This window comes from Ostrinia furnacalis, unplaced genomic scaffold (assembly GCF_004193835.3).
Source record: "Ostrinia furnacalis isolate ACB-3 unplaced genomic scaffold, ASM419383v2 OfSCF3139, whole genome shotgun sequence".
NCBI lineage: Eukaryota > Metazoa > Arthropoda > Insecta > Lepidoptera > Crambidae > Ostrinia > Ostrinia furnacalis.
Window position 1 is genome coordinate 432119 of NW_021133378.1, and position 24451 is coordinate 456569.

Sequence of the window (24451 nt, forward strand, 5' to 3'; positions counted from 1 at the left end):
TATGCGTGTTACGCTTCACTGCGCTTTTAGTAGAAATCTACGTTGTGCCGTTGGTAGTGGGTGTTTTTGTGTTAAACTACAATTAGTTATTTACCAAAACAAACGACAGACGTGCATTAAATCTATTTAGAAGGAGGAAATAGCTATCTACAGTGGCAAAGTACATCAGTTGCTGTAAAAATGGTGATCAACACACAAAATAAAAGGTATTGTGAAATTAATTATAAGCTTGTAATTATGTACAGAACTAGTGAGCGCTGACCGAATTTCTATTAAGTGCTTGCGTCTACGGTAGTGTTGTATTGAGGGGAAACTACTTGTGCTAGTGGATAATGGCGCAAGCCTTACTCGGACTTTCTTAGTGGCGCTCATCCACTTGTCCCTTGTGGCGCGGCGGCTGGCGCGGTGGAACGACACGCCGCGCACCAGCGAGCCATTCAGCTTACCAGCCTCTACACCGGTCAAGGCGCTCTTTTTTTTCGCCTTAAACCCCCATAGATAGCATAGATAGGAAAAGTCCAATCAAAAAGTAACCTCACGCCACCAAAACTAATCGCATAACACTAAGTTACCGTGTGACTGCATTCTGAAGAGTTCAAAGCACTTGCAAAGTTTTAATGCACTCTCAGCGTTAATCAAAACAGCGAACGCCCAATCGGAAATTAAGTATATTAACAAGCACGGTAGCATTACTCGATTAGTCACGAGAAATCATTTAATTACTGAATAGTTTAATTAACTAATCTACTAAATACGTGCGCACATACCTTGGGCTTGAAGAGTTCCCGTGATTCGAGGGCTAGGATGTAATACGTGAACAGTATGACTAGGGGACTAGCGAGTGTGGCCCACATGTGGTCATCCGTGACTTCATAAGAGAAACTCGTTGGGTTTGTTTCGTTGATATTTACTAGTTGTGTGAGGCCAAAGTATCTGGGAACACAACATACAATAAATAAATACAATAAAACGTAAGTAGCACGTAACTTGTCAAATTAATAGTATAACTGTAAGAGAACCTTTCAACAATAACAAACGAGTAGAGAATCAAAACTGAATATCAATTTTATTATTAAATAAATAAATAAATAATTAGTGGAGCAATTATGAAATCCTTCTTCCGTGAGTAATAAATAGTTTCGAAATAGGCTTAGTTAAATGATTTTATTTAATTTTAATTCTGAAGCAGCTGATACTATTTTTTACCAAATATACCTTACTTTATGCCTTATGAACGGTTTTTAGTCTCACTCTGATACTTATAGATTTATGTTGACTTGGTTAAAAAAACGTACCGAGCAAAATTCATTTCTGGCGGATAGAGAGCGATAAGCCATGAGCATTGGTAGACGATCAGCACTAATATGTGTACAGCCATGATGGCCATCAGACAGCGGCTGATGACCGCGAATCCCTTCTCCAGCGGCCGGCCCAGCGACCAGGCGGTGGCCGCGCCCATGAACACCAAGAAGTAGATCCCTGACGTCACACTTGGCCGCATTATGCCGGAGAACATTATCAGGAACAGGCATACATACTTCCCTGAAACAAATGACAAATGTAGACCCTTTCTTTGCAAGAAATTCCCATAGGTACCTACACAGGTCCACCACAATCATAGGGTCTTCTTCTTCTTCTTTTCGTGTCGACAACAAACCTACACAGTGTCAGCCCAAAACTCCGCCACAAGAGTGGCGTTGTCAGTAGCACTCATCAAATCCTCCTGAGTGCAGTTGCTTGGGCACTCAGGGCACGACATCATAGGGTAAAGACCCCCTTTGTGGACACTGTTCCGCCGTTCAAGCTTGATTTAGGTACTATCAAAAATACTGTCATAAATAGTCAATACTGGAGATTACTTTAACGATGGATAAAATTTTGTGATTCCAAAAACAGTGTAAAAATAAAGATGACCAAAACCGGTACATCTGCTCTACCTGCAGTAGTAAGCATTGGATTCCGCTGATGCTTCGTGTCCTTTCTTTGACTGGCGATGTCGACCCCGGTCAGCAATTTCTTTACCAGCATATACACTATCAGCGATACACCGGCCATTATTAGCTAAAAAAAAAATCAAATTAATCAAAGTATGATTACAAAACCCGATGTTAGTACTCGTTGTAAAATTGTATGAAGTTGGTTTATTACCTCCGGCGCTAAGTAATGCACGGCCATGGCTGGGTCTATATCGTAATAGGAGACCAGACCCAGGTTGTGTCCGATCTTCTGGATTAGAGGATAGGTTTCCAGGAGGGACCCGTAGGGCGCGAATGCTGCCAGTACGATGTGCCATGCTGCATGTGCCAGTAAAAGTAGGAACGACACAAGTAATGTCAGCGTTAAGAACTTACGGCATCCACCTAAAAATATAAACGACTTTTAGAAAAAAGAACATGATGCGTAAAAGTTATTTTAAAAATAAACGGTACCATTCGTAAAACAATTAAGATAAACCTTTAAATATTATGCATCCTCATTCATTTACTTTGCAGCGTTAGTCAGTGTGAATACAATTTTCGAAGGCGTACAACACGTAATTTATGTGAATGGCGTCGTCGAACTTTGGCGGCACTAAAATCGCGCGAGACTTCGCGTGAATATTACGTCATAGTTGACACAAAGCTAAATCGTGACTAACGCGTAGATTTTTTGGGCTTATTAACCCGGCTCTACCAGACAATTACCAAATAATTTTCTTGTTTTCTTAAAGAATTATATCAATATTCAAGCGCAGACATTAATTAAGTGGCAGTAGCTAAATAAATTAACCTAAATAAAGTTTGCATTATGCACATATACAACTGCGATAAAGAGTTTATGCGTTCGTTGTACGACCTCAATAGATTCAATACTTACTCCAGCTAGAAACTAAACATTTCCTGACGAAATAATAAAATTAATCTTACCACTAAACGTCTCTGTGTCTGGTAATTGCGGTAATGGTGCTATTAAGTAGAGGAGCAGATATAACAAGGACAGCCCAAACGGTCGTAGTGCTATACCTGTAACAAAAACAAAAGGCAATGTAACAAAATTGCTTATTTCTCACGCATGAGTCACACAGTAAATTAGTAATTACATACTAATAGGCACAAGTCAAGAGTACAGACGGTCTTTACTACACAGGTACAGTAGTCCTTTGTACGATTATAACGATTAAAGACCGTGTGTATCTTATCAATTTGAATATTTATACAGTATTCCAGAGAAAATACTCTAGGATAGACGCATAACTGTAATAGTATTCAAATCAAATCAATAACGATTCTCCTGAAAAAAACAATGGCATTCTGCGTAGATGTCTGGGAAGAAAAGGAAAGCCGCAGACACAATAAATCACGAGACAGGCAGTCGCGAGGGTGATGCTATTACTTGGCCGCCCCAACCGTCTCTAGCCCAACATTTTTCCCCTTGCGTAGACGATCTACTACGCCTAAATCTGACCTTGCCAAAACTTAACACGACTACCAACCAGGCTATTAAATACATAAATTACGTAACGAACTTGTTACTTAGGTATAAAGTGTAAGGTCTGCCCGATTCTAGATTTCACACGCAAACAGACTAAAGTTAGGGCTAAAAGGATTTGCGTCATTCTGACTCTTAATCAGCAAATCGATAAAAGTCGTAACAACTTCACAAACCGGCCAGATTACTATATTATTAACCGGTCTAATTTAGAAAAAAAAACTAAAAATATGTCCTACGAGTTTAACATTTTAATTTCAAAGCTTTTCGTTTAACAACTATGGCTATACTACTCGTATGTCTCTAGATATTAATTCACTCCACGGTTATGATGATGCAAAATGGAAGAACAATGTTTGGTGCCGCTATGGGCAACCCAAATGTCACAGTATAACATTTAGACTTTGTTCCAGTCCGTTTTATTCTTCGCCCCATTTCTTTTCCCGACATGCCATAAAACGACGGGTTTTTAGTTTATCATGGGCACAACTTTTGGGTTTACTCGTAACTTTTTGTAAGTAAATTGTAATATTTTAGTAACACTATTATAATTTTAAATAACGCGTATTCTAATGAGTAGGGTAACTATTCCTAACACACAACAGCTAGTTTCATGAATATTAAAAAGTTAAGCCGCAACTTACATATCAAAATGTAGTCATTAGGGGCACACTAATACGAGGCTTATCCCCTAATTTGAGTTTTATGCTTTTCTCAATTAAAATTAAGTCACAAGATAAGGTTTTACGGCACGTGTTTGGAGGTTTCATTCATAAAATCCAAATTACTATGAAACACTATCAAAGAATGTCAATGTTGGTTTAAACGATTAGGTTGTTTAGGTGCGCTTGATCCAATGCCACATAGCGTGAGACGAGAGTCGATGTGATGAGTAACACATTGTTCACCTTAAAGGTGAGAAATATTTGAGTAAACTAACTGAATGAAGGCCTGCTAACTCGTTTATTATGAAAAAATCAAATGAGTATTTATTTAAATCTCTCTTTAATCATGCTCTACAGTATTTTATTAGCAAACAATAACAACCTATTTTTAATGCGCTCTTATTAATAGATAAGGAAAGTTTTTTATTTATTATTTATCACAGTCATCGCTATTTACATCTAATTTCATACAACAATGCTATCTTGTTAACATAGTTAGATTAACTATTATTCTTTCGAAACATTCAAGTTTAAATAACAGATTTCACGCCAAAACAATGTGCTTATTTTTTGTTGATCTGATCGGTAAATATTTTTTACTTGAGATCTGGAAACCTGTTTCAAAGTGTTGTTGGAGTCTAAAATTCATTGGCATTAAAAAATCTTGAAAAATATCTGTAAAAGTTTACACAAAACTGATTTCGTATAAATAAGGTTACATGCAACAAAGAGTCCGTTAATCAAACGTGCACAGATAACGATATGCATTGTTTGTTTGTAGTACGTTACTCAGCCAGTAGTCAGACAGTCAATATGCCATGCCTGTAGTAATTAAATTAGGTATACCTACGTGGCTAGCTCACAAAACAAGCAACAGGGGAAATCTAGAGCAAACGTAAATAGTGCTCGTCAAACGTAGCGTAAAATAATTAAGTGTATAGTAGCAATTAATATTGTTTTTTATTTAAAACTTTGTGACAAAAGCACCTCGTCCTGCATAACTGGGGGTAACTCCATCAATATTTTGCGTGTAGACTTAACCAGGGGGCGTGAAATGAAAATTTGAAAAGCATTGTCATGAATGCTCTTACAGATGTCTGTAAAATCTGTCTGTGTTGGGTTGGATACACATACTAAAAGCTCTACCTATAACTCCAAATCTAAGAAAAATTGGAGATGTTACACACCCGCACGCATTAGCATACACAACCAAAACGTAAATAAATATGATTACGTACACACTTCTACACTTGTTTCTTGTTTTAGCATAGCGAAACAGCGCATCCTCGCAAACACCATCAAACAGAATGGCTTCAAGTATATAAATTACACACTTTAGACGAGTACCTATGCTTTAATTAATGCATCCGTTTGATAAACAAAGAAGAACCAGCTCGTAACTTTATTACAGACATGTTATTACAAAGGATTAACGATGCAATTGTTTAGGAAATTACTTATGATTATACCAGATTATTCTCACTAGGTTATCAGATTTTTTTCAAGGCGGGAGTGAATGGGCACTTACAGGGCAGATATGTACCATTTTAGACTGCATCCCACTAACACCAGGTGCGACTGTGGTCAAGTACCTGCCTTGTTATGCATAAAAAAACATAACCAGGGCCCTTTAAAAATATTTAGAACCTCCAAATGATACTCGTATTACAAGGAAGTTTCCCAGCAATATTATAATTTTAACACCTAAAAAGTAAATAGAGGAAATACGGATAGCGAACATACAGCTGCAACACACGGTACTATAGTAGAGCCGGTATCACTGTCTGTATATTTAAACTGACACCATTCCGCGTCGAGTTAAAAATATTAAGTCCAAATTAATACACGTGAAAGTTTCGGATTGATGCATACCATATCATTCTGGTTTCTGTTGAAATTGTATGTCGGCTTCTGTAACTTTTCTGTTAAAAAAGGGGTTATTTGAATAAGGAAATTAATGACCTGTTGTTGTTTTGAAAATTAATAAGTATTCCGTGTTTTAATTTGCATTTAAACCGCAATGCTGTAGATATGTTTTCCCGTTACGATAAGCAATAAGCTTTTAAACTTAAATTACCAGAAGTAATAAAAATAAAATTTTAAGTTGAACCTTTGGCCTTGGCCCAGAGTTTGCCTCAAGTTTCAAGAGATTTTAAACGTTTTCTGAATTAAGAACCTAAACATGCATTATTCGATTTATGGGAGAAACGGATACGCCGTCGATAACTTGAAAATTACTTGAATAGTCTTACTATTGTTTCAACGGCATAAAAGTGTGATAATACGAGACAAAGAAAGGCCCGACATACAAGCACGTGTGGTCTACTTTTACAAACTTGAAGTTTATTCAAAGAGAGAGGTTTTATTGCGAAAGCAAACGAATAGATAGGTATGTCATTTAATCAGGAAAATACCAAGAGCAGATAATACCAAAGATAGAGAGAGTGTGGGATAGCTTTCGCTAAAATCTTTTCTTTGAAAATCATCTAGTCAATAAAAACCAAACATACTCGTAGTAATTTCACCCATTCATATTGGCTCGGAATCAGTCAAATTGAATTTAAGTTACATAGTCATAACAGCTCTACCATAAGCTGCTCTATCATATTAATTACCTTATTAAAATTATACAGCGTTCCTTTGGAATATATTTTTGATTACTATTAGCCTATTCAAATCGCTATGCATAAAGCAGAGAGTGAAGATCACATTAAGCAAATATTTCGAAAAAGTTCGCTCTAATCGCGATAATGATAAAACCCGATATCGATTAACAGTCAAAACATCATGTTTGATGAGGTCATTGATGTGTGGATCGCTTCTGCTGCCGGTTAACTAGTTGAACCGAGTGCATGACCTTGTGAATCACACGCCTGATAAGGCGGTGCGACTCGCCGGCCTCAGTCTCTTTGCCCAATTTCAACGCTAGCCAACCTAAACGTGTTGTTGCTATTTAGCATTCATAAAAGTTAAGTGCCCGAGGAAACCCTTATTATCTTTTATGATCCAGCCAATATGCGGACAACTTTGAGCCACTTTGAGGGAACTATGGACATGACATCACTTCTTATTTCGAAACCTTTTTAAAAGCTTCCTGTTTGTGTTGAATTGAAATTACTACACATTGTAGGTACACATTAGCATTAAGTACGAGTATATTAATGTGTGTAAAGTAAAAGGTTTCAAAAATAGCTGCCGACAAATAAATTAAACAGAAGCAAAGCAAAGTTATTTAAAGTTGAAAGAGCCACCGCCCCTCGTGATTACCGGATGCTATGGCTTCGTGTCAGTGGGTTTTTTCGCGGAATAGATTTTATTTTAATAATACTAAGCGGCATTCATATGTAATTAAGCAGCAGGAAGGTTGATATGGCAGGGCGGCGAACGTCAGCGCGTGCGTGCAGCGTCGGCTATTACAACTCTAGGGAGTGTTCGCGAATATCCCCACAAGAATATAAAAAGTTGATATAACATCGTGCCATACTCATGTCAGCCCATAGTTTGTGGTACTCAACCTGAGTGGCGAGTTATATTATTTACATAATAGGTACTCATAAACACATATTTTGCATACATTTAAAATAATTTTCTTCGGTGCTAATATTAAATTGTCATATAAAACCGTTAATTATGAGCCGCGCGCCAACTTATCTACACTAGCTCCAGTAGATTATTTCGAAAAGGTCATTAGGTAAAAGACAAGGAGATGATTTAACTCATATTTTAGTATTATTTATACCTACATAATAGGTAGATGTGAATGTGATTAAGATTAAACTAGCAATTTGATATTCTGATACAAACGGTTCGAGTTACAAACCACTTGGCAGTAAAAAATAGAAAGTTTCAAAATGAAACTAATCTGCAGTCTGCACTACCAATCAATTCCGTAAATTGCTTATTTGTGTGATGTGAAACCTACTTTACACCAACAAATCTAATCCAGTTAATGGATTGGAAGTACTAGATGTTCTACTGTATGGGCATGGCAGTGTTTATGAAAGATTATGGCGATAAGCACGGACTACAGTATGGATTTTAGCAAGCTTAGGGGTTTATCTATATTCGTCAATATAATGAATTAAGACAGAACGATTCCCTGTCCTTGATCCTTTGTACTTTTTACACGGTTAAGTTAGAGTAGGTAGAAGGAAACTCTTCCTAGCAAAGACATAATCTCACAGGAAAGTTTAAAATGGCAAAGAAATCAAAGCAAAAGATGATGTACGTATGTATTCACTGTCTTTCTCCAATGCTGAAAGGAGTAAGTAATNTTAGGAGTTAGTAATGAAGAAGACAGACTTCTTTGAAACGTTCGTAAGACGGCTGTAAGTTTCGACAGCCAACAAAAGGACGTAGGGTTTAATTAATGGAGGTTGGCGGTTGCGGAGCCGGGTGTGGCCCATTAGTTGGGCAAACACCGTGCCATCACGCCAGTTTGCAATTTACTTGACCCCGTGTGTTGTCAGACTGACAAGTCTTTACATTTTATCGATAACTTGTCAATAAATCCCTGCAGTAGCAACTAGAAAACTTAAATATTGTTACTTAATAATCCCAATACATCATAAAAGGCCAAGTACAAAAGTGATTAACATTTCTACAGCATTGAATTTTTCGTCGCAAACTGGCTCAAGTCGGAGTTGTAAAAGAAAATAATTATACCTTACGAATTAATAACACATGTAAACCATGAGTCGAACTGTACAAAAATGATGTCGGTGATTGCGGCCTGAAATTACGAAGGCTGAATACTACGAATTCGTGTGGTGGTTACCAATCACTTTAATTACACTTGTGGCGCAATTTCTTTCATTCAGTAATCTCAACGTCTTTGGTGACTTTTTGAGAGTGGATGTAAGCAATAATCACTTAAAACTACTTGAAAATCAACCCTTGTTTAAGTCCCCATTCGCAAAAATTAATTGGGGTGACTGTCCCTTGATGTCCCTACTGTCCGGTGATTTCATGAGGTAAGGTATGTATCTACCTAACCTCATGAAATATCCCGTAATAAAGGGTGACCAAGGAGAAATTTTCCTGAAAATATTTAGCCATCTTGTGTGGCTTTCTTTTAATTACTTCAAAAATACTGTTCGTTCTATTTCTATTGATGAATCAACATTATTAAAATAACATTTCGATTCCGTTATAAATCAAACAAACATGAGATAGTTCTTCATGAATAGACGCTGCCGGCAGATAGCCACAATCTTAACCTAATTCCCAATCTAATTAAATAAAATGTGTTTTATACCTACTAAATCTCTGTATGACGTGTACATAATCTGCCATTAGAGTTGTAAACAGAGGGCCGGGCAGGTAGTGTTCCAAATTGCCAGATTTATGGGCCATACGGGAATCGGGGTCAGGAAGCATGTCCTTTGCTGGCATAGCACGCATTGCCACACATTTTGTTAATCACATAAAGTTGCGTGTATATTCAGAGAGAGAGAGAGATTTGCAAAATCGCATGGAGGAAAATTTTACTGAACGCGTGTTATGAGTCAACGCTCCCGTTCTAATAATAAACCTGTTACTAGTGTGTGCAACAATATGGATGCCGGACAAATCAAAATTAGATCTCGTCAGAAAAAATGTTTATAAGGTTAAATGGGGCAACACGTTCAGTCAATCAGAACCACTTCGAGTGATAAAAACACATGATCAACAAAGATATGGAATATTACAGAGCGCAAACATCTTAAAGTGGCTATCAAGTATTCCTTTCGAGATTTATCGATTTTTAGTTATCCATTAGACTTGCGTGCTGAAAAGGACATGCAAATTTGGTGGCAAAAAGAGGGGTTCCCTGGAAAGGCCATGGCAAGTCGGTCATCAGGTCACAGTACGAATCGCGAGGACGCGCCCAGAATCAGCGGCGCGCCCAACGGGAGGATACATTACGATCCTACCCCGCAATGCGACGTGCTACCCAAGATACAATAATATTTATATGATATGATAACTGAAGTGGAGATATTGTTTATTATTGTCATTAATATCAACACGTTCAGCAACGCGAAAGTTATAAAGTTCAAGCATAAAACAGTCGTTACAAATGTTATATTAGCCAAGTAGTAAAAAACGAAGATAGAGCGTATCAATGACGTAAGATTTATTTCGGCCATGACCAGTCCGACTTGAACGATCAAAAATCTGAAGAGATACTGCTGCATAATGTTGTGACGGCGCGGCGTGGCGCGGCGTTATTCGATTGTATTCTTGACAGCATATTATACTTCATCTTTCCTATGCATTTTTCAGATATACTATCCTATTTCAAATCTCAGCAAAATATATTTTCATGAAACATTTAAATGTACTGTCTGGAAATTATTACCTATTTATTTATATTATTTTTCTATTGTCCTTTGCATATATTTATGATCTATCTTAATTTTGATTGATGGTTTATTTACTTTAAGCCACTTTAAGTTAAACTAAAATTTAAAAGTCTGATAAAATAATAGCGAAAACAGACATAAAGCCAGAAACTATGTACATATTTATACAAAACTACAAACAAGCTGAAAACATGTAAAAGGTGCCTAGTAGAATTTAAAATTAATCTGTAGGTGTTTCCACAATCCATGATTATAGTAAAGTGAAGTGAACCATGAAAATACCAAAAATAATTGAAAGCATGTTTGTTCATATTTTTTAATACACCTAAGCTTACATTTTATTAAAACTTACTGAAATAAAGCAGGTATTCCAAGCCTGGAGCAGCAAGCATGATATTGGTTTTCTCTTAGCAAAATTAAATAATTTACATGTAAAATGAAATAAATATCTTTTGCTATTTGAATAAGATTTGTTTTAAGATTATAAACAATATCAATAAAATTAATATGTGTATGGCATGAACTTTATTTTAATGAAGAAAAGAAAACCTTATCTTTGTATGATTTTGGATCATAATAAAATCGTACCCAAATAATGAAATTTCAGATAATACGTATTTTACATAGATAAATAAATTAAGAAATTTAATAAATATAAATAAATCCAACTCACTTAACAGGAGTCCTGCTGGCAACACCAGTCGCACCAATAACAATGCAAAGTAGTACTTTGCCATGGTGTTGGCTGAAAAGGAATTTGTCACTTTGTGAATTAAAAAATAATTTACTGTAAACTGTACAAAGTATGTAGGTACCTGAGACAAAATCTTAACCTGATTATAGGCACTTTAATCCTTAAATTCTCAAACTAAACCGTTATTATAAAATAAAACGAAGAATAACTAGTACCTACTTAGGTTTGTTTCAGTTCAGAATTTTGTCACAGAAAAGGATTATTAATAAGTGTAATTTGGTACCATGCTCTTTCTCTGATCCGATTAAAACTATGTAGGCTAGAATAATCGTTAACACGATTATAGAGGCCCTTCTTATTAACTTTACTGATATTTAGCCATTACTTGAAATGTTTCTCGCAAGTTTACCCCCTGGTTTCCCGCGATTGTTGGGCACATTGGATAATAATTATTGATTATTTTCATGTTTAGTAAACACCGAGAGAACATTAAATTCAGTATTTATAGGTAAAATATTACAATTTGTTTCCTTTTCATAAACATGTGTGTTTTTATGAGAGGATATTCACAAACCTTTCTGTGTTTATTTAGATACGTTTACGTCACTTCATTAGCACACAACCACTTTAAACCGAAAGTCATAATAAAAGTGTTTCTGGCAAAATAAATACGCATACTTTGTGAACATTTTACGACATAGTTATTTAAATTCAAACAAAAACATGATACGTCCAACTGCATCCACACTCGTTATGTCAATGACAATTTTGACAATTGTTGACAGTGACACTATGCAAATGACATATTCCCACAGGAATACATATAGAATACCAACTTCAAATTATAAAATATTACTGAAATAAATAGTATTAAAAAAATAACAAAAAAATACTATTTTTTACCACTTTTACATTACATGGATGGGTACTAGGAAAAACAACATATAATTCCAATTTATCAAAAACAAGATCTTCCTACATTAGCTGTACGCGCGATGCGCGCGACGCGTATACGTGAAAATAGTTTGAATATTTCCCGTTTTAAAATATTATTATTTACTGCTCCGCCCCTGTTAGTGGTAGTAGGGTGATAATATTACGCCTTCCTTGATAAATGGGCTATCCAATACAAAACATTTTTTCAAATCGAACAGTAGTTCTGAGATTAGCGCGTTGAAACAAACTCTTCAGCTTTATTAATGTAAGCTATTAGTTAGTATTTATCACACGCAGCGTACGCGTACCTATATACCTGTAAGTTTTTATCTATAAAATAATCAAAGCTTAATAACATTCTGCTTTGATAAAAAGATAATTAATTTCGGGGCCCCAAATTAAACGAAACGTCACTTTCGACTTTATTGGTCACGGTTTCCTTTTCTTCACTAGCTAGCTACTCACTCTAGCTAGACTGTCTCGCTTCTTGATTATTAGAATGTACGGCGCCTTCTGAACTGTATTTTTCTACTAATACTACTAAATAATTTTACAACTTGCAACATTACAATAGTGCTGTGCGTTCCGAACTTACTGGAGAAGAAACTTTTCATGATACTGAAGAAAAAAAATACTCACAATTTTTATATTTTACTCAAATATTTCTTACACAAATACCTTTTATTGAATAATTTATAGTTTTAAAAAATGTGGTTATAAAAAAATGGTTCTGAATATAAATTTACTTTACGTAAAAGTAAAATCTTTGGCTAAAAAAGAAAGAGGTTCGGTTTTTGTACATCACTAGGCGAATTTTATTTTTATTGCGAATTAATGGCGTAGCCAGGTGAGTTTTCTTGTTTATTTCTTATTTCATTGCGTTCCAACGTTTTCAATTGTTTTGTCTAAATGTTTTTCATCGAGCAAAATATATAATAGTCTAAAAGTCAAAATTTTTTCACCTAACCCATTTTTATTACACGAAAAACCAATATTACGAGTAATGAACACGTATTGGATTTGTTCCGAATTTATTCGCTAGGATCATTGTCATCACTTTCACTTTTACACGATTTGCTATAATAGTGTTTTTAGTGTACATACGCTGCACTGGGGCGCAGTCGCCATGGATGAGTGAGTTTCCCGATATTTCTCTTGCTAGTCGACTGAATAATTACGGCAAGGTTACTCATATCCTCTAAAAAAATGTGACTATCATTGTTCGCTGCGAAACTCGACGCGTTTTGTTTACCGCTGTGTTGTTGCCGTAATGTGAATCTTTTTGTTTGAGCAGCACCATGTCGACCCTAACGAAAATGACCCGCACGGTTAAAAAACTGGAGGTGCCAAGACCCCTGAAATCCACCACCAGTTCCGCGCACAACCGCAACTCCGTGTTGGACGTCAAAATAAATTCTGGTAAGAATCTTATTGGAATCTCCCAATTCGTTAGCGATAATAACAAATCACATCTTCAAACAAATAATACAAAACTTTATTATTTTATGAAATCTGATAATTAGGTTTAAAACCATATAATTCAGAAATCTGTAATATAGCTAAGCGTAAGCGAAATATTATTGCACTTCTCAGATATCTTTTAATTGGTCCCAACAAAATATCTTACATTATTACATTATTGTAAAATGTATCATTAAAAAATATGACATTGTAATTTATGAACATTCTATTTCAGTTGATGACCTGATTGTCTTGACCGAAGCGGTGGCGTACCAAATGATGCAGGGAAACTATGATCGTGCACTTCAGAGCAATGTGGCCACTATGTACTCTAACTTGAAGCTTTACGGCGCTCAGCTCGAAGCACTTTATAAGGACTTTCTCGATAGGTTTGTTTTTATTGTAGCACACAATAACTTTATGCTATTTTGTAATGAAAAACAATGTTTCAATTATATCAAATATATTTCAGATACTTTGTTGTGTTCCGTAATGGTTCACAAGACGAGCGACTGGATAAGAAAACTCGACTTCATCTTCTTGAGCTGATAGAGCTGCGCGCCAAACTCTGGCAGGGCTCTGACTACATGAGTCAATACTATAGGCACCGCGGCACCCACGCTGAGGTAACATTAGCTAGGAGTCCTTTAGGTAAATATTCTTCCTCACAAACTTGGGATCAGGAATATAAAATTATGCCAGCACTGCATGTCTCATGCTTAATACTTCTATGTATTTAAAGGAGGGTATGTAATGGGTTTTATGGATATTTTATCTATTTTTTGTGACTTGTATGTAATGTGTAAAAATTTAAAGTTAATTGATTGTCATTTAATCAGATTTTATTGATATACAAACTGAAAGTTATATTGCAAAGGTTTTATTCTGAAGTTCATTCAATGCCATTGCATCTGCTTGTTAAATATATTTTAAAAAGTAATTTTCAACTTTAAATCGCATTAAATTCTTTTTTCTGTATCAACCGATCCAAGTAAACGTTCAAATTCCAGCCTCTTCTGGTGCCGACGATGGAGGGGTCGGGCACGGGTGGCTCGGTGTCCCCTACGCTGGCTGCGCCCACCGAGCCGCCCGCCCTGCTCGGCCCCGGAGAGGTCATCAAGCCCTCTGGCAAGTTCCCAAAGCCCACTAAAATACCCGGCAAGAACTACTCTAAAGACGAAGTCGTCATACGGAACGCTGATTCTGGAAAAGGTGAGAATGTTTTTAATTTATTACTATTGATACATTATATCATGGGCTGCATGATATGTTAAATGAAAGTTATTCGGGGAGACATGCATGAAGTCAATGTTACGCTTATCTTTAGTACTATTGACTTAGTGTTATTGTGTAGTTACCTTTTTATTATTATGCATGATAAGACTATGTCTGTAAACTATGTACTTTGGTTAATTCGAATTTAGGTTACCATTTTGTGCTTCAGTATTTTTGTTATGTTATATTAGTCAATGCAAATATTTGCTGCAAGACGCTGTTTTGATATCAACGTAAGCATGTTGAGAAAGGGCCTGTTTTATACAGAAGGAATATAGGTAGAAAATAATGTTTAAGACACATAAATCATTTGCAACAAAGAATACCCACCATCTGATTGGTTATTTCAAATAGAATAGGCCCAACGTTTGTGTTGATACGAAGAACAATGTATGTGCGTTGAGGCAGTCGGCGGCGTGTCTGAAGTTGTGTTGTGGTGTTGCAGTGATGGGTATCAAGGGCAGGCGGGTGCACATGATCGAGGAGCTAAGTGACACGATTATATCGTTTCAGCGAGGTACGAACACGGTGGCGCCGCTTGAGCATGGTGTGGCGGGCTCTTGTCTTGACATCTCTGTACTATGGACATTATTGTATTCATACTAGAGCTGACATCTCATACAATAAGATACCATAGTCAATAATAAAATATGTTTTTCTTTCTAACAAATCGGTGTGCGCGAAAATTGGTATGACATGTCTGGTCTAGAACTAATTAACTGATTGCTCCTTTCTCTTCTTCAATCACGTGTACATTTATATTATAACATCGATATTTGATACATCATTCCACTTTAATATCCATAAAACATTTTAAAATGACATTAACAAGTTTTGCCTCATTGACACTAATTGTTATGGCTGTGGTGGTCAATTTTCTAACAGAACAAGAAAACGGAATCCTATCTCACCGCCTATTAATCGCATATTTGGCTATAAGCTTACCAAAAACAATAACAGTTGCGAACTAACCTTGACAGTATTGATATGTTCAGATTTCATCTAAAAAATATTATTTGCTATGTTATAGTGAGCCCTGGGGCGAAGGAGCGTTTGGTTCAAATTACTGGACCCAATGAAGAGAATGTGAAGTAAGTAGATGTATACTATTTTTTACAGTAAAAAGTATTGTTCGCATTAATACTTTAATACTGTTTACGAGACTTCTATTGCATTTCATGAATAAATCAATCAAGTAGATTGTTTTGTAATCGAGATCACGCTCACGATTATAAAGTCGAGATTCCACCAATGCGCGCAACAGTGTTATTCTCTCGTGGAGTTCGCTGAAAAAAAAAACACTTGCAAAACGTATGCACACTCATGTAAGAAGTAGACTAGCAGTATTGCATTGCACATAACTTAGTTACGCATGCGATCTTAGTTTTTTAATAATATTCTTTTAGTGCAGTACTTTTGTAGGTATTTCAGTGATCAGTGCTATCATTGACATACTATACAAGTTCAGAGGCTGATAGATAATCACAATTCAGGAACAATGAACATCGCCTTTTGATTACTTCACTTCCCTTCATATTGAATAGATGGGTTCATCAGATATCGAGAAACAAAATCGGCACCGTTTTCGAATAAGACTAAGGTTCTGACTACAGTGGCGCCACCCTAATGCGGTAGTATTGTTGGCTCCAATGTTTTAATAATGTAATTGTATTCCGCAGCCACGCGAAGCACCTGATTGGGGATACGATCCGGCGCAACGCATCTCCCGTGCGTTTGGACGCGGGCACGGGAGGCGAGCAGGCGCTGGGAGCCTCGCGCGCCTCTCTCGACTCCACTGGCTCGGACGAGCCGCCGCGCAACCGAGAGGTAAGCTGCTAATGAGGGCTATCGTTTTAGCGCTCACCAGTTAGCGCCACTGTAGAGTAAGGTCCTGTCACTTGCTAGTAGCGAAGACAGTGGCACCAACTTGTGAGCGCTAAAGTGGTAGGAGGACTATCGCATTTGCACTCATCAAGATGGCGCCACTGTAGAGTAAGGTCCTGTCAATCGCCAGGGGTGCCAACTGTTAAGTATAAAAACGATAGCCCTCATTGTACTCCGATTATGGCCAATGCATAATGAGTCGTCTAGAATCTGATTATTCCACTTTGTTCACCTGGGTGAAATAATTCCTAGTTGAACAAAGGCGACAGACTTAGTCGATTCACTTCACCTGGAAAATAAACTAGTTGAAATGGTTCCGTGATGAAATGAGCACACTAAAAGTCAACTTTATTCACCCAGTCATCTTCTCAGTATCATCTCATACACTGATTTTCGTGGGCGCCTAGATAACTAATCAAAACTTTATTATTTCCAGAAGTCTCCCCATAATTCCCGGGCTCTGCTCCACAGCTTCTCTACGAACGATGCCGCTCTAGGAGAATATAAGTACACTGTGACTTTTGGGCAACATTCCATTAAGATCACGGGCAATAACTTGGATCTTGTGAAGGTAAGCCCAGCATGCCAGAGAGGGTGAATTTCTTTTTCAAAGTCATTATTCAGTGGCGTAGTTTAAAGTCGAAGGTTGATGTCTACTTTCTATGACCAAAAAAATCTGTGGTTTGACTGTTCCCATTTGTAGTGCACAAATTATATTCCCGTAATGTAGAATACGGTTCGCAATTAAATTCCAGCGAACGGCGAGGATCGGTTCAGCATTCCTCGAACTTCAAATCGGTAGCCCGATTGAGTTATTATCGCTGTTTATTTACCTGATACATGATAAATCGATAATTCATGGAATTTACATACGGGACTATTCCCACCGCTGCATCGCTTGTGTAGCCAGGATCTACAGCTTGACCGCCAATAAAAACCCAACCAGTAAAACTCAAGTCACGGGAATGAGGGTTTTCGCGAATGAAAAATCCGCCAGATGGCAATACGTAGACGCGAGGTCCAAATGCTGCATGATGTTGACAGATATGTCAAAATCCACCAATCACGCAGCAGTCAGACCCCACATCCACGTCCCGCCATCTAGCGGATCTTTCATTCGCGAAAACCCTCATTGACATCTCACTGTTTGTTTCGTTTGCAGACTGCAAAGCTAGTGTTAGACGAGTACTTCGAGAGCGCGGGCGCTTTGGAGGCGCTGGGCGCGGGCTCGGGCGACTTCTTCACGCTGTCGCAGCGGCCCGGCGCCGCGCTGCTGCTGCGCGACGACGACCTCAACGGCGCCGACGACGACGTCTTCGCGCCGCACCACGACCAGCCCGGTCAGTCACCACTCACCATGCGCACGCGCACAGAGAGACATAGGCTGGTTTAAGGCTTGATTTCCTCCTACGCTGACGTCGGTCGCGTACATCGGTCGAGCGTACGAATAAACACAATGTTCTATGAAGCACCGCTGACGCACGCTGACCGTCAGCGCTGATAGCCGAAATGTATGGAGCGTCGTCGGCGCCGAGAGATCAGCGTCACTCAGAAACGTTCCCTTCAATGAGGGCTATCGTTTTTATACCTAACAGTTGGCACCCCTGGCGATTGACAGGACCTTACTCTACAGTGGCGCCAACTGGTGAGCGCTAAAACGATAGCCCTCATTACATACATTTTGATTTGTCAGCGCCGACGATCAGCGAGCGGTCATCGCGATTCTAAAACCAGCCATAATAAACATTCTTCGTAGCAGTCAAACGAGGTTCTGATGCTGCTACTGGCCGTGATGACTTGATGTCAAACTCATACGCATACATATAAGGGTGGATTCGACCAGACAAGATTAAATATTAATCTCAGAATAAACTTGTCATTTTGACATATTTCCCATACTGAAACTGTCAATGTGCCAGTATACCAGGAGTTTTCTCGGATAAAAGTGGTAGAATCGGGCCTAAGAGAAACAAACGCTCTTCGTATTTAAGCGGCGATCTGAAACCCGGTTTTCACCAAGGCGGAGCAGAGCGTAGCGGAGAAGTGTTTTGAATAACCAATCGGATTTCCTTATTTCCACTTTTCTTCTCCGCACAACTCCGCTCCGCGCCGCGTCGCCACTACTGACAAATTTGATGGCCCAACACTTCTCCGCTCCGCTTTGGTGGAAACCGAGCTTGATGCTGCTACGTGAATGATGACCAGCCTGGCCAGTCACACAGATGCTCACTTATACACTGAACACAAATAGAGAGAGAACAGATACAAAATTCAATGGTACTATTTCTCTCACGTCATTTTGTATTTTCAGATTTGTCAAATCTTTCTCACTCAAATTGAGGAGCCGGCAAACGGCTCTGCTGTTTTGTCTACATCTTGGCATAATACCGAGTTGTTTACTTGATACACATCACGACCTATTATCATGCTACGGATGTTTTGAATGACACTCCAAGTGGCCTAACTAACCGCCCTTCCAGTCATTACAGATTGATTTATAAAAAGTTGTAGGCAATTTGTTGATTTTTTTGTCATTTTATAAAACTCGTTATTAATACATTTTCAGGAATATTAGTAAATGCATGGGTTTTGTTGATAAATTCGCTAAGCGAAAGCTTTACTATTATTTTATACTAATTTAATTTGTAGAGCGTAAAAACTGGCTGAGGTTTTATTTCTTAAATATGCCTAATTGCATGGATAATTATTAAGCATTATAATTTGAAAGGCATGATACGCGCAATATTCTGGTAGGCACAAGAGTGGTAGATCTTAGGCAAGTGTTTATGATTTGGCAGCGACTGACTGAAGCATGTCCCCCCTTTACATACTTATTATCGCATTTTATTGTACAATAGGATGTCATTGTCTCATAAAACTAGACTTATTAGGAGCCATTGTAAGGATATTTTATTCTTATGTATATTTATTTATGTTTACATTACTCATTGTTGTTATTTCCATATCACTACGACCACTTCGATCCAAGGGTGTGGCAGCATTTTTTCCAAATTTTGTTTAACAAGAAACATTTCATAACATAACTTCATTCATTATTATTAGTAAATTCATTTAAATCTAATCTGCCAAAACCTCATTGAAGATTTTGTATTAACCCAAAACATAAACCTATTCACATGCAACCGCGACGTTACCGACGACGACAACCGATATTTCAAGCCTAAAATGCGATATGGTCATCGAATCATTGAATTAATCGATAAAACCTTTATTATCGATTGAATTGTCGCTCTCAGACTGGTTTGACGATTTTGATAACAATTTATCACTACAGTAAATAAATATAGCATTTTGGTAACAAGCAAAAATGCGTTATGAAAATGTAAGTTGCCATTGCCATGAAAATTCCAGTTGGTGGATTTTGACATATCTGTCAATGTCATGTCAAAAATAACCAATCGTGCAGCATTTGGACCTCGCGTCTACGTATTGCCATCTGGCGGATTTTTCAATCGCGAAAACCCTCATTAAACTGACTGCAATTCATAGTTATGATATTTTTTGAAACTTTGTTTTGACATTCGTACACCAATCGGTATAATACGACTGACTTCGCTAGACTAAAGCCGAATTAATTCAATATCGGTTGTTCCGAGCCAGCGGTTGCGTGTGGTAGGCGGGTCGGAAGCGGGTCGGGTCGGGGTGGTCGGTGTAACTGGCGTTGTGTGCAGCGGCCGGCGACGGGGACGCCGCGCCGCGTCGTCCGCGCTTCTCGCGCGCTACCAGCACCGATAAGAATCAAGGTAAAGTTAACCACACATAACACTTCACACTGTCAACTCGTATTCACACACTCTTTGGACTGTACAACCCTTATTAACTCTAACAGAGCAATTTTATAACCTTGTTACAAACCAACGCCCGACGGTAAAAAATATCTCTGAGTTTTTATGGTATTTATTTCTTTCACCGTTGATTCTATTATTGAGAGACCAATCTTTAAAACAAAAGAATAGAAATCATCATGCCTATTGTCACTTGACATTTCGGTGTAAAAATCTGGGCCTTATTGTGTATCTGGATAATTATATTGTTTGTGAATACGGGTATTAAGTGTACCTATTGATCGTCGTTTGTATTTTCGTCCGGCAACTGTAACTTTACTGTAATGACAAAAATCGTCGTACCTATTTCGAATGCGCGCAAATTGATATTTTAAGGTAGCTGTTACAGTTGCGTTCGTAAATAAAACAAAGAATGCGCGAGGGTTGCCAGAATGATCTCCTAAATGATTTATGATCCTACGTCATAGCTAAAAAAACACATCAAAAACATGAAAAGTCTGTCACAGTTTTTATCTAGATTTGCCAGAAACCCTGAACACAACAAATGAAAATGATTTCGCGTTCTCTGTTTTAGTGTTCTTCTTTTCCTGCCTATTGTATCGACATCGTGCTCTATATTTTTTTCTGGCAATCCTACGTGAGCAAATTTCACAGTGCTCTAGTACAAAGTACGAGATCAATATTTTGATATTCTTAGTAAAATTACTTCGCTACTTATCTCTTCGTCTTTGATGTTACTATTACTTTCATCAACTAAGCAGCTTTTACAATATGTATTTTATCATTTATTCCATATTGTACTGTGTTCAGATATCAGATATGTAGCAAGGTAAAAAGATCTTATTCAGTATTTATGTCCAATTTTCTTCGACAACACTCTGTGAATAAACACGCTTTATTCATGTGTTTAATAAATATGTGTGTATTCATTATAATATTTATTGACATGTTTGTGCCATTTCGTATATCATTCATCGTCAGTCATACAAAATGCAGAAGTCAGTCAATAACAAAATATCCCTGCGACGCTTGCTTGCGGCTGATTTGTGTTTTCAACAGCTTACGCACAGTATGTCGAAAAATCGCCAATATTTCTACACGAATTAATTGCAGTTTGTGAAGACTAACTCGCAAACGTTACGATAAGATTATAATAGAGCACGTGCACGTCGCAAACTATCTACCCGCTTCAGATTAATATTTCGGGTGCGGCGCTACCATGCGAGCTCCGGTAATATCGATCGACGACAGCGACCAGCACGCCGAGCGCCTCGAGATTGAAATTTTAGCAGGCGGGCCGCGAGCGCAGCCGAGCATCGCACTCCCGGCGAGCTAACAGCATGCGGCGGCTAACGTCTGGCGTGTGTGCAGGTGGCGCGCCGGGCGCGCGGCAGACGTACACGTACGAGACGCTGGTGCAGTACGCCGACTCGCCGCTCAGCAAGCTGCCGCCCGCCGGGCTCGCCGCCTTCCCGCCGGAGCTGGCGCGCAAGGTAACGCTGCAGGCGCCGCGCCGCCCGCCCGCCCCGCGCCGCTGCGCGCCCGCGCCCGCGCCGCGCCTGCTGCCCTTCCGCGTGTNCGCTGCGCGCCCGCGCCCGCGCCGCGCCTGCTGCCCTTCCGCGTGTGGCCGCCGCTGCACCACCCCAACTACCTGGCGGCGCTGCTCTGCCGCAACTTCTACTGAGCGCGGGCCGCGGCGCGGGGCCGGCCGGCCGCCCGCCACTGTGCCCGACCTTTCCTTCCGCAGCCCTCGCAGCCCTCGCCCGCCGGCGACGCCTAGCCCTCGCCCGCCGGATCCTCTCTCCCTCCCTCCCGCCCCGCCCGCCCGGCGCGAGCGGCGCCCCGCCCTGCGATCCGAGTCGTCAGGACGTAACTCGTGTCGCTTCGCCCTCGCGCTTTCGAACGGCGAAACTTTGGAATGTGTGTTCGGTTTCGAGTGTAGATCGGTTTTTGTTTTGTGGTGCGGTAAATTTTCTGGTTCCTCGGGAGGTAACCTAGATTAATTTACGTGGAGGTGTGCCCGACGCATATTCGATCGTTTCGCCGAAGCTAACGCACGCTCTGAGCTTTATGCACTCGCATGTACCTCGTTCACATTGAGTCTGTGTTCACATTTTCACATACTGACCTATAACAGATATTGTAATAACGCTATAAACCAAATTTTTGTATTGATTATTAACTACCAAAACTTAATTTAGTTCTATTGGGAGTTAAAATTGTTAGTGATAGTTGTGCTTATGACAACTATATCGTTAATATTTTCTTGATTGTTTCACAAATTACGTTATAATGTTGATAATTATATGATAATGTTTAAATGACTGAATCGCAAACAATGATCTCTTAATAATCTCTCGTGATTTAAGACTGAGTAAATTCGCAATTAATATTTTAGAAAGAAATATAAGTCATAGACTGATTTTATACAAGTAGTATATAGTATTGTATTGACTGTTGAATATTGATGAATCTTTTATGCAACGTTGTTTACATAATAATTTTGAGTGTGTGTGTTTATAAAGTATTTATTGTGATTTATGCTGATTTAAATTTGTTCTGTTTCTTTCATGCCGCTTGGATAGAATGGGTATTCGAGAGGGGTCCGCAACAGGTAGAAAATAATAGGGCGTCTATTATTTTACTCGAAAGTTCAAAATTTAAATGTTGACCATTATATATTTTCACGTGTTGTTATATTGTTGCTTTTGTTCTATGAGTAGGTATGAAAATTAACAGTGTTATTTTCTTATGATAATATGATTGTCAATTCATAAATTTTCAAATATAAAAATTTAAAAATAACATGTCTTTGCTTGCTCTCTTCCGCTTTCCAACTAACACCTCCTAACTAAACTTAGTAATTTGACATTTGAATCGTACTTTTTTTTTATTTATAACGATGATAACTTCTAATAATTGTAGTTAAATAATGTAACATTTATCTAAATTAGGAATCGCAGAGACTTAGTTCAGATGTCAAAATACTGACTGTAAAACCGAACCATAACCTACACAATACATTATCTCTAACAAGAAAACATCTAACTGCTGCTTTACTAAAAACTAACAACTTGCACCAAATGGGTTGAACGCGAGGTATACATTTATGTTATCTATTGATTTAATGCAATTTTGACGAGTGTTTGACAAAGTCGGTAAGCGCAATGTGGTTTGAACAGAGTTGCCTGGAGTTCGACAGCGCCAGCTACCTGAAGAAGGTGCGTGCGGCGGCCGCCACGCCCGTGGCCGCGGTGGACGCGCCCGACTCGCCCGAGCCTGAGTAAGGCCCGCGCCCGCGCCCGCGCCGCTCGACACGCCCGAAGCTATTAGGGTTTAGGAGCACTCACTCATACATCGTAGACGCACTCACGAGCGACGTGTCGACGCGCACTCTCACGCCGGCGTTTACCCGTGGTCCCCCCAACATGTCCCCCTGGTGGGTCCACGGGTAATTTTTTTTAACCCGTTGTCCCACCGTTCTGAACAGTTTTTGCCAGTGGGTCTACGGGTAATTTATTTTAACNTACTTACCTACATACGTAGGTCATTATTACAAATAAGTAGATTAATTATTTTTTCACTAGACAGCAACCCTAACAGCGTAAGAAGAGTTCAGAGGCACGCGATAGAAAGAGACAAAACTTGTAGGTGAATAAAATTGTAGGTACGTAGTGCTGTGCGAGCTGAATTTCACTGTATCGCGTCGTAGCAAGACTCGCATTTATTTAAATCGTCTTGCGGAGTAATCCTTCTGTACCTGTACTATTACTTATTCTGTGGTAAAAGCGCCACATTCAGATGTAGGTATTATTTATTTCACGCTAAAGCTACTAGGTACTATCGGGGACTCGGACGCCTTGACACCTTAAGGGCCTAAATTGTTTGCACACACACGCTCGATTAAGCTACGCC

At 38.7% G+C, this 24451-nt stretch overlaps 2 protein-coding genes across 13 annotated transcripts in view; one reads left to right on the forward strand and one right to left on the reverse strand.

The window, feature by feature from the left end:
* The window catches only part of Piezo (piezo type mechanosensitive ion channel component), a 52634-nt gene extending 40704 nt beyond the window's left edge, over positions 1 to 11930 (reverse strand). For 4 of the 5 annotated variants that reach the window (XM_028310953.1, XM_028310952.1, XM_028310951.1 and 1 more), the window contains exons 1-7: positions 11749 to 11915; positions 11154 to 11225; positions 2907 to 3002; positions 2149 to 2360; positions 1938 to 2061; positions 1296 to 1542; positions 768 to 933 (exon numbers count right to left, since the gene is read on the reverse strand). In XM_028310953.1, coding sequence (XP_028166754.1) covers positions 768 to 933; positions 1296 to 1542; positions 1938 to 2061; positions 2149 to 2360; positions 2907 to 3002; positions 11154 to 11217 — 909 coding nt within the window. In that variant the 5' untranslated portion in view covers positions 11218 to 11225; positions 11749 to 11915. Of the gene's footprint in view, positions 1 to 767; positions 934 to 1295; positions 1543 to 1937; positions 2062 to 2148; positions 2361 to 2906; positions 3003 to 11153; positions 11226 to 11748 lie in introns of all 5 variants that reach the window. The other variant, XM_028310949.1, reaches the window with a different exon arrangement.
* Positions 60 to 23939, forward strand: mxt (Eukaryotic translation initiation factor mextil). Of its 8 annotated transcripts, none has more exons than XM_028310957.1 (13): positions 60 to 206; positions 13405 to 13529; positions 13807 to 13960; positions 14044 to 14197; positions 14582 to 14783; positions 15292 to 15363; positions 15877 to 15937; positions 16526 to 16673; positions 17167 to 17301; positions 17893 to 18070; positions 20423 to 20494; positions 21908 to 22029; positions 23719 to 23939. In XM_028310957.1, the coding sequence occupies exons 1-13, from the start codon at positions 181 to 183 to the stop codon at positions 23821 to 23823; spliced, it is 1554 nt and encodes a 517-aa protein (XP_028166758.1). In that variant the 5' UTR covers positions 60 to 180; the 3' UTR covers positions 23824 to 23939. The 8 variants fall into 8 exon arrangements, with proteins under 8 accessions (XP_028166758.1, XP_028166763.1, XP_028166764.1 ...); XM_028310962.1 differs by lacking the exon at positions 23719 to 23939 and adding an exon at positions 23122 to 23258 and having other exon boundaries at positions 61 to 206; XM_028310959.1 differs by lacking the exon at positions 60 to 206 and adding an exon at positions 12865 to 12957.
* The last annotated feature ends 512 nt before the right edge of the window (positions 23940 to 24451 follow it).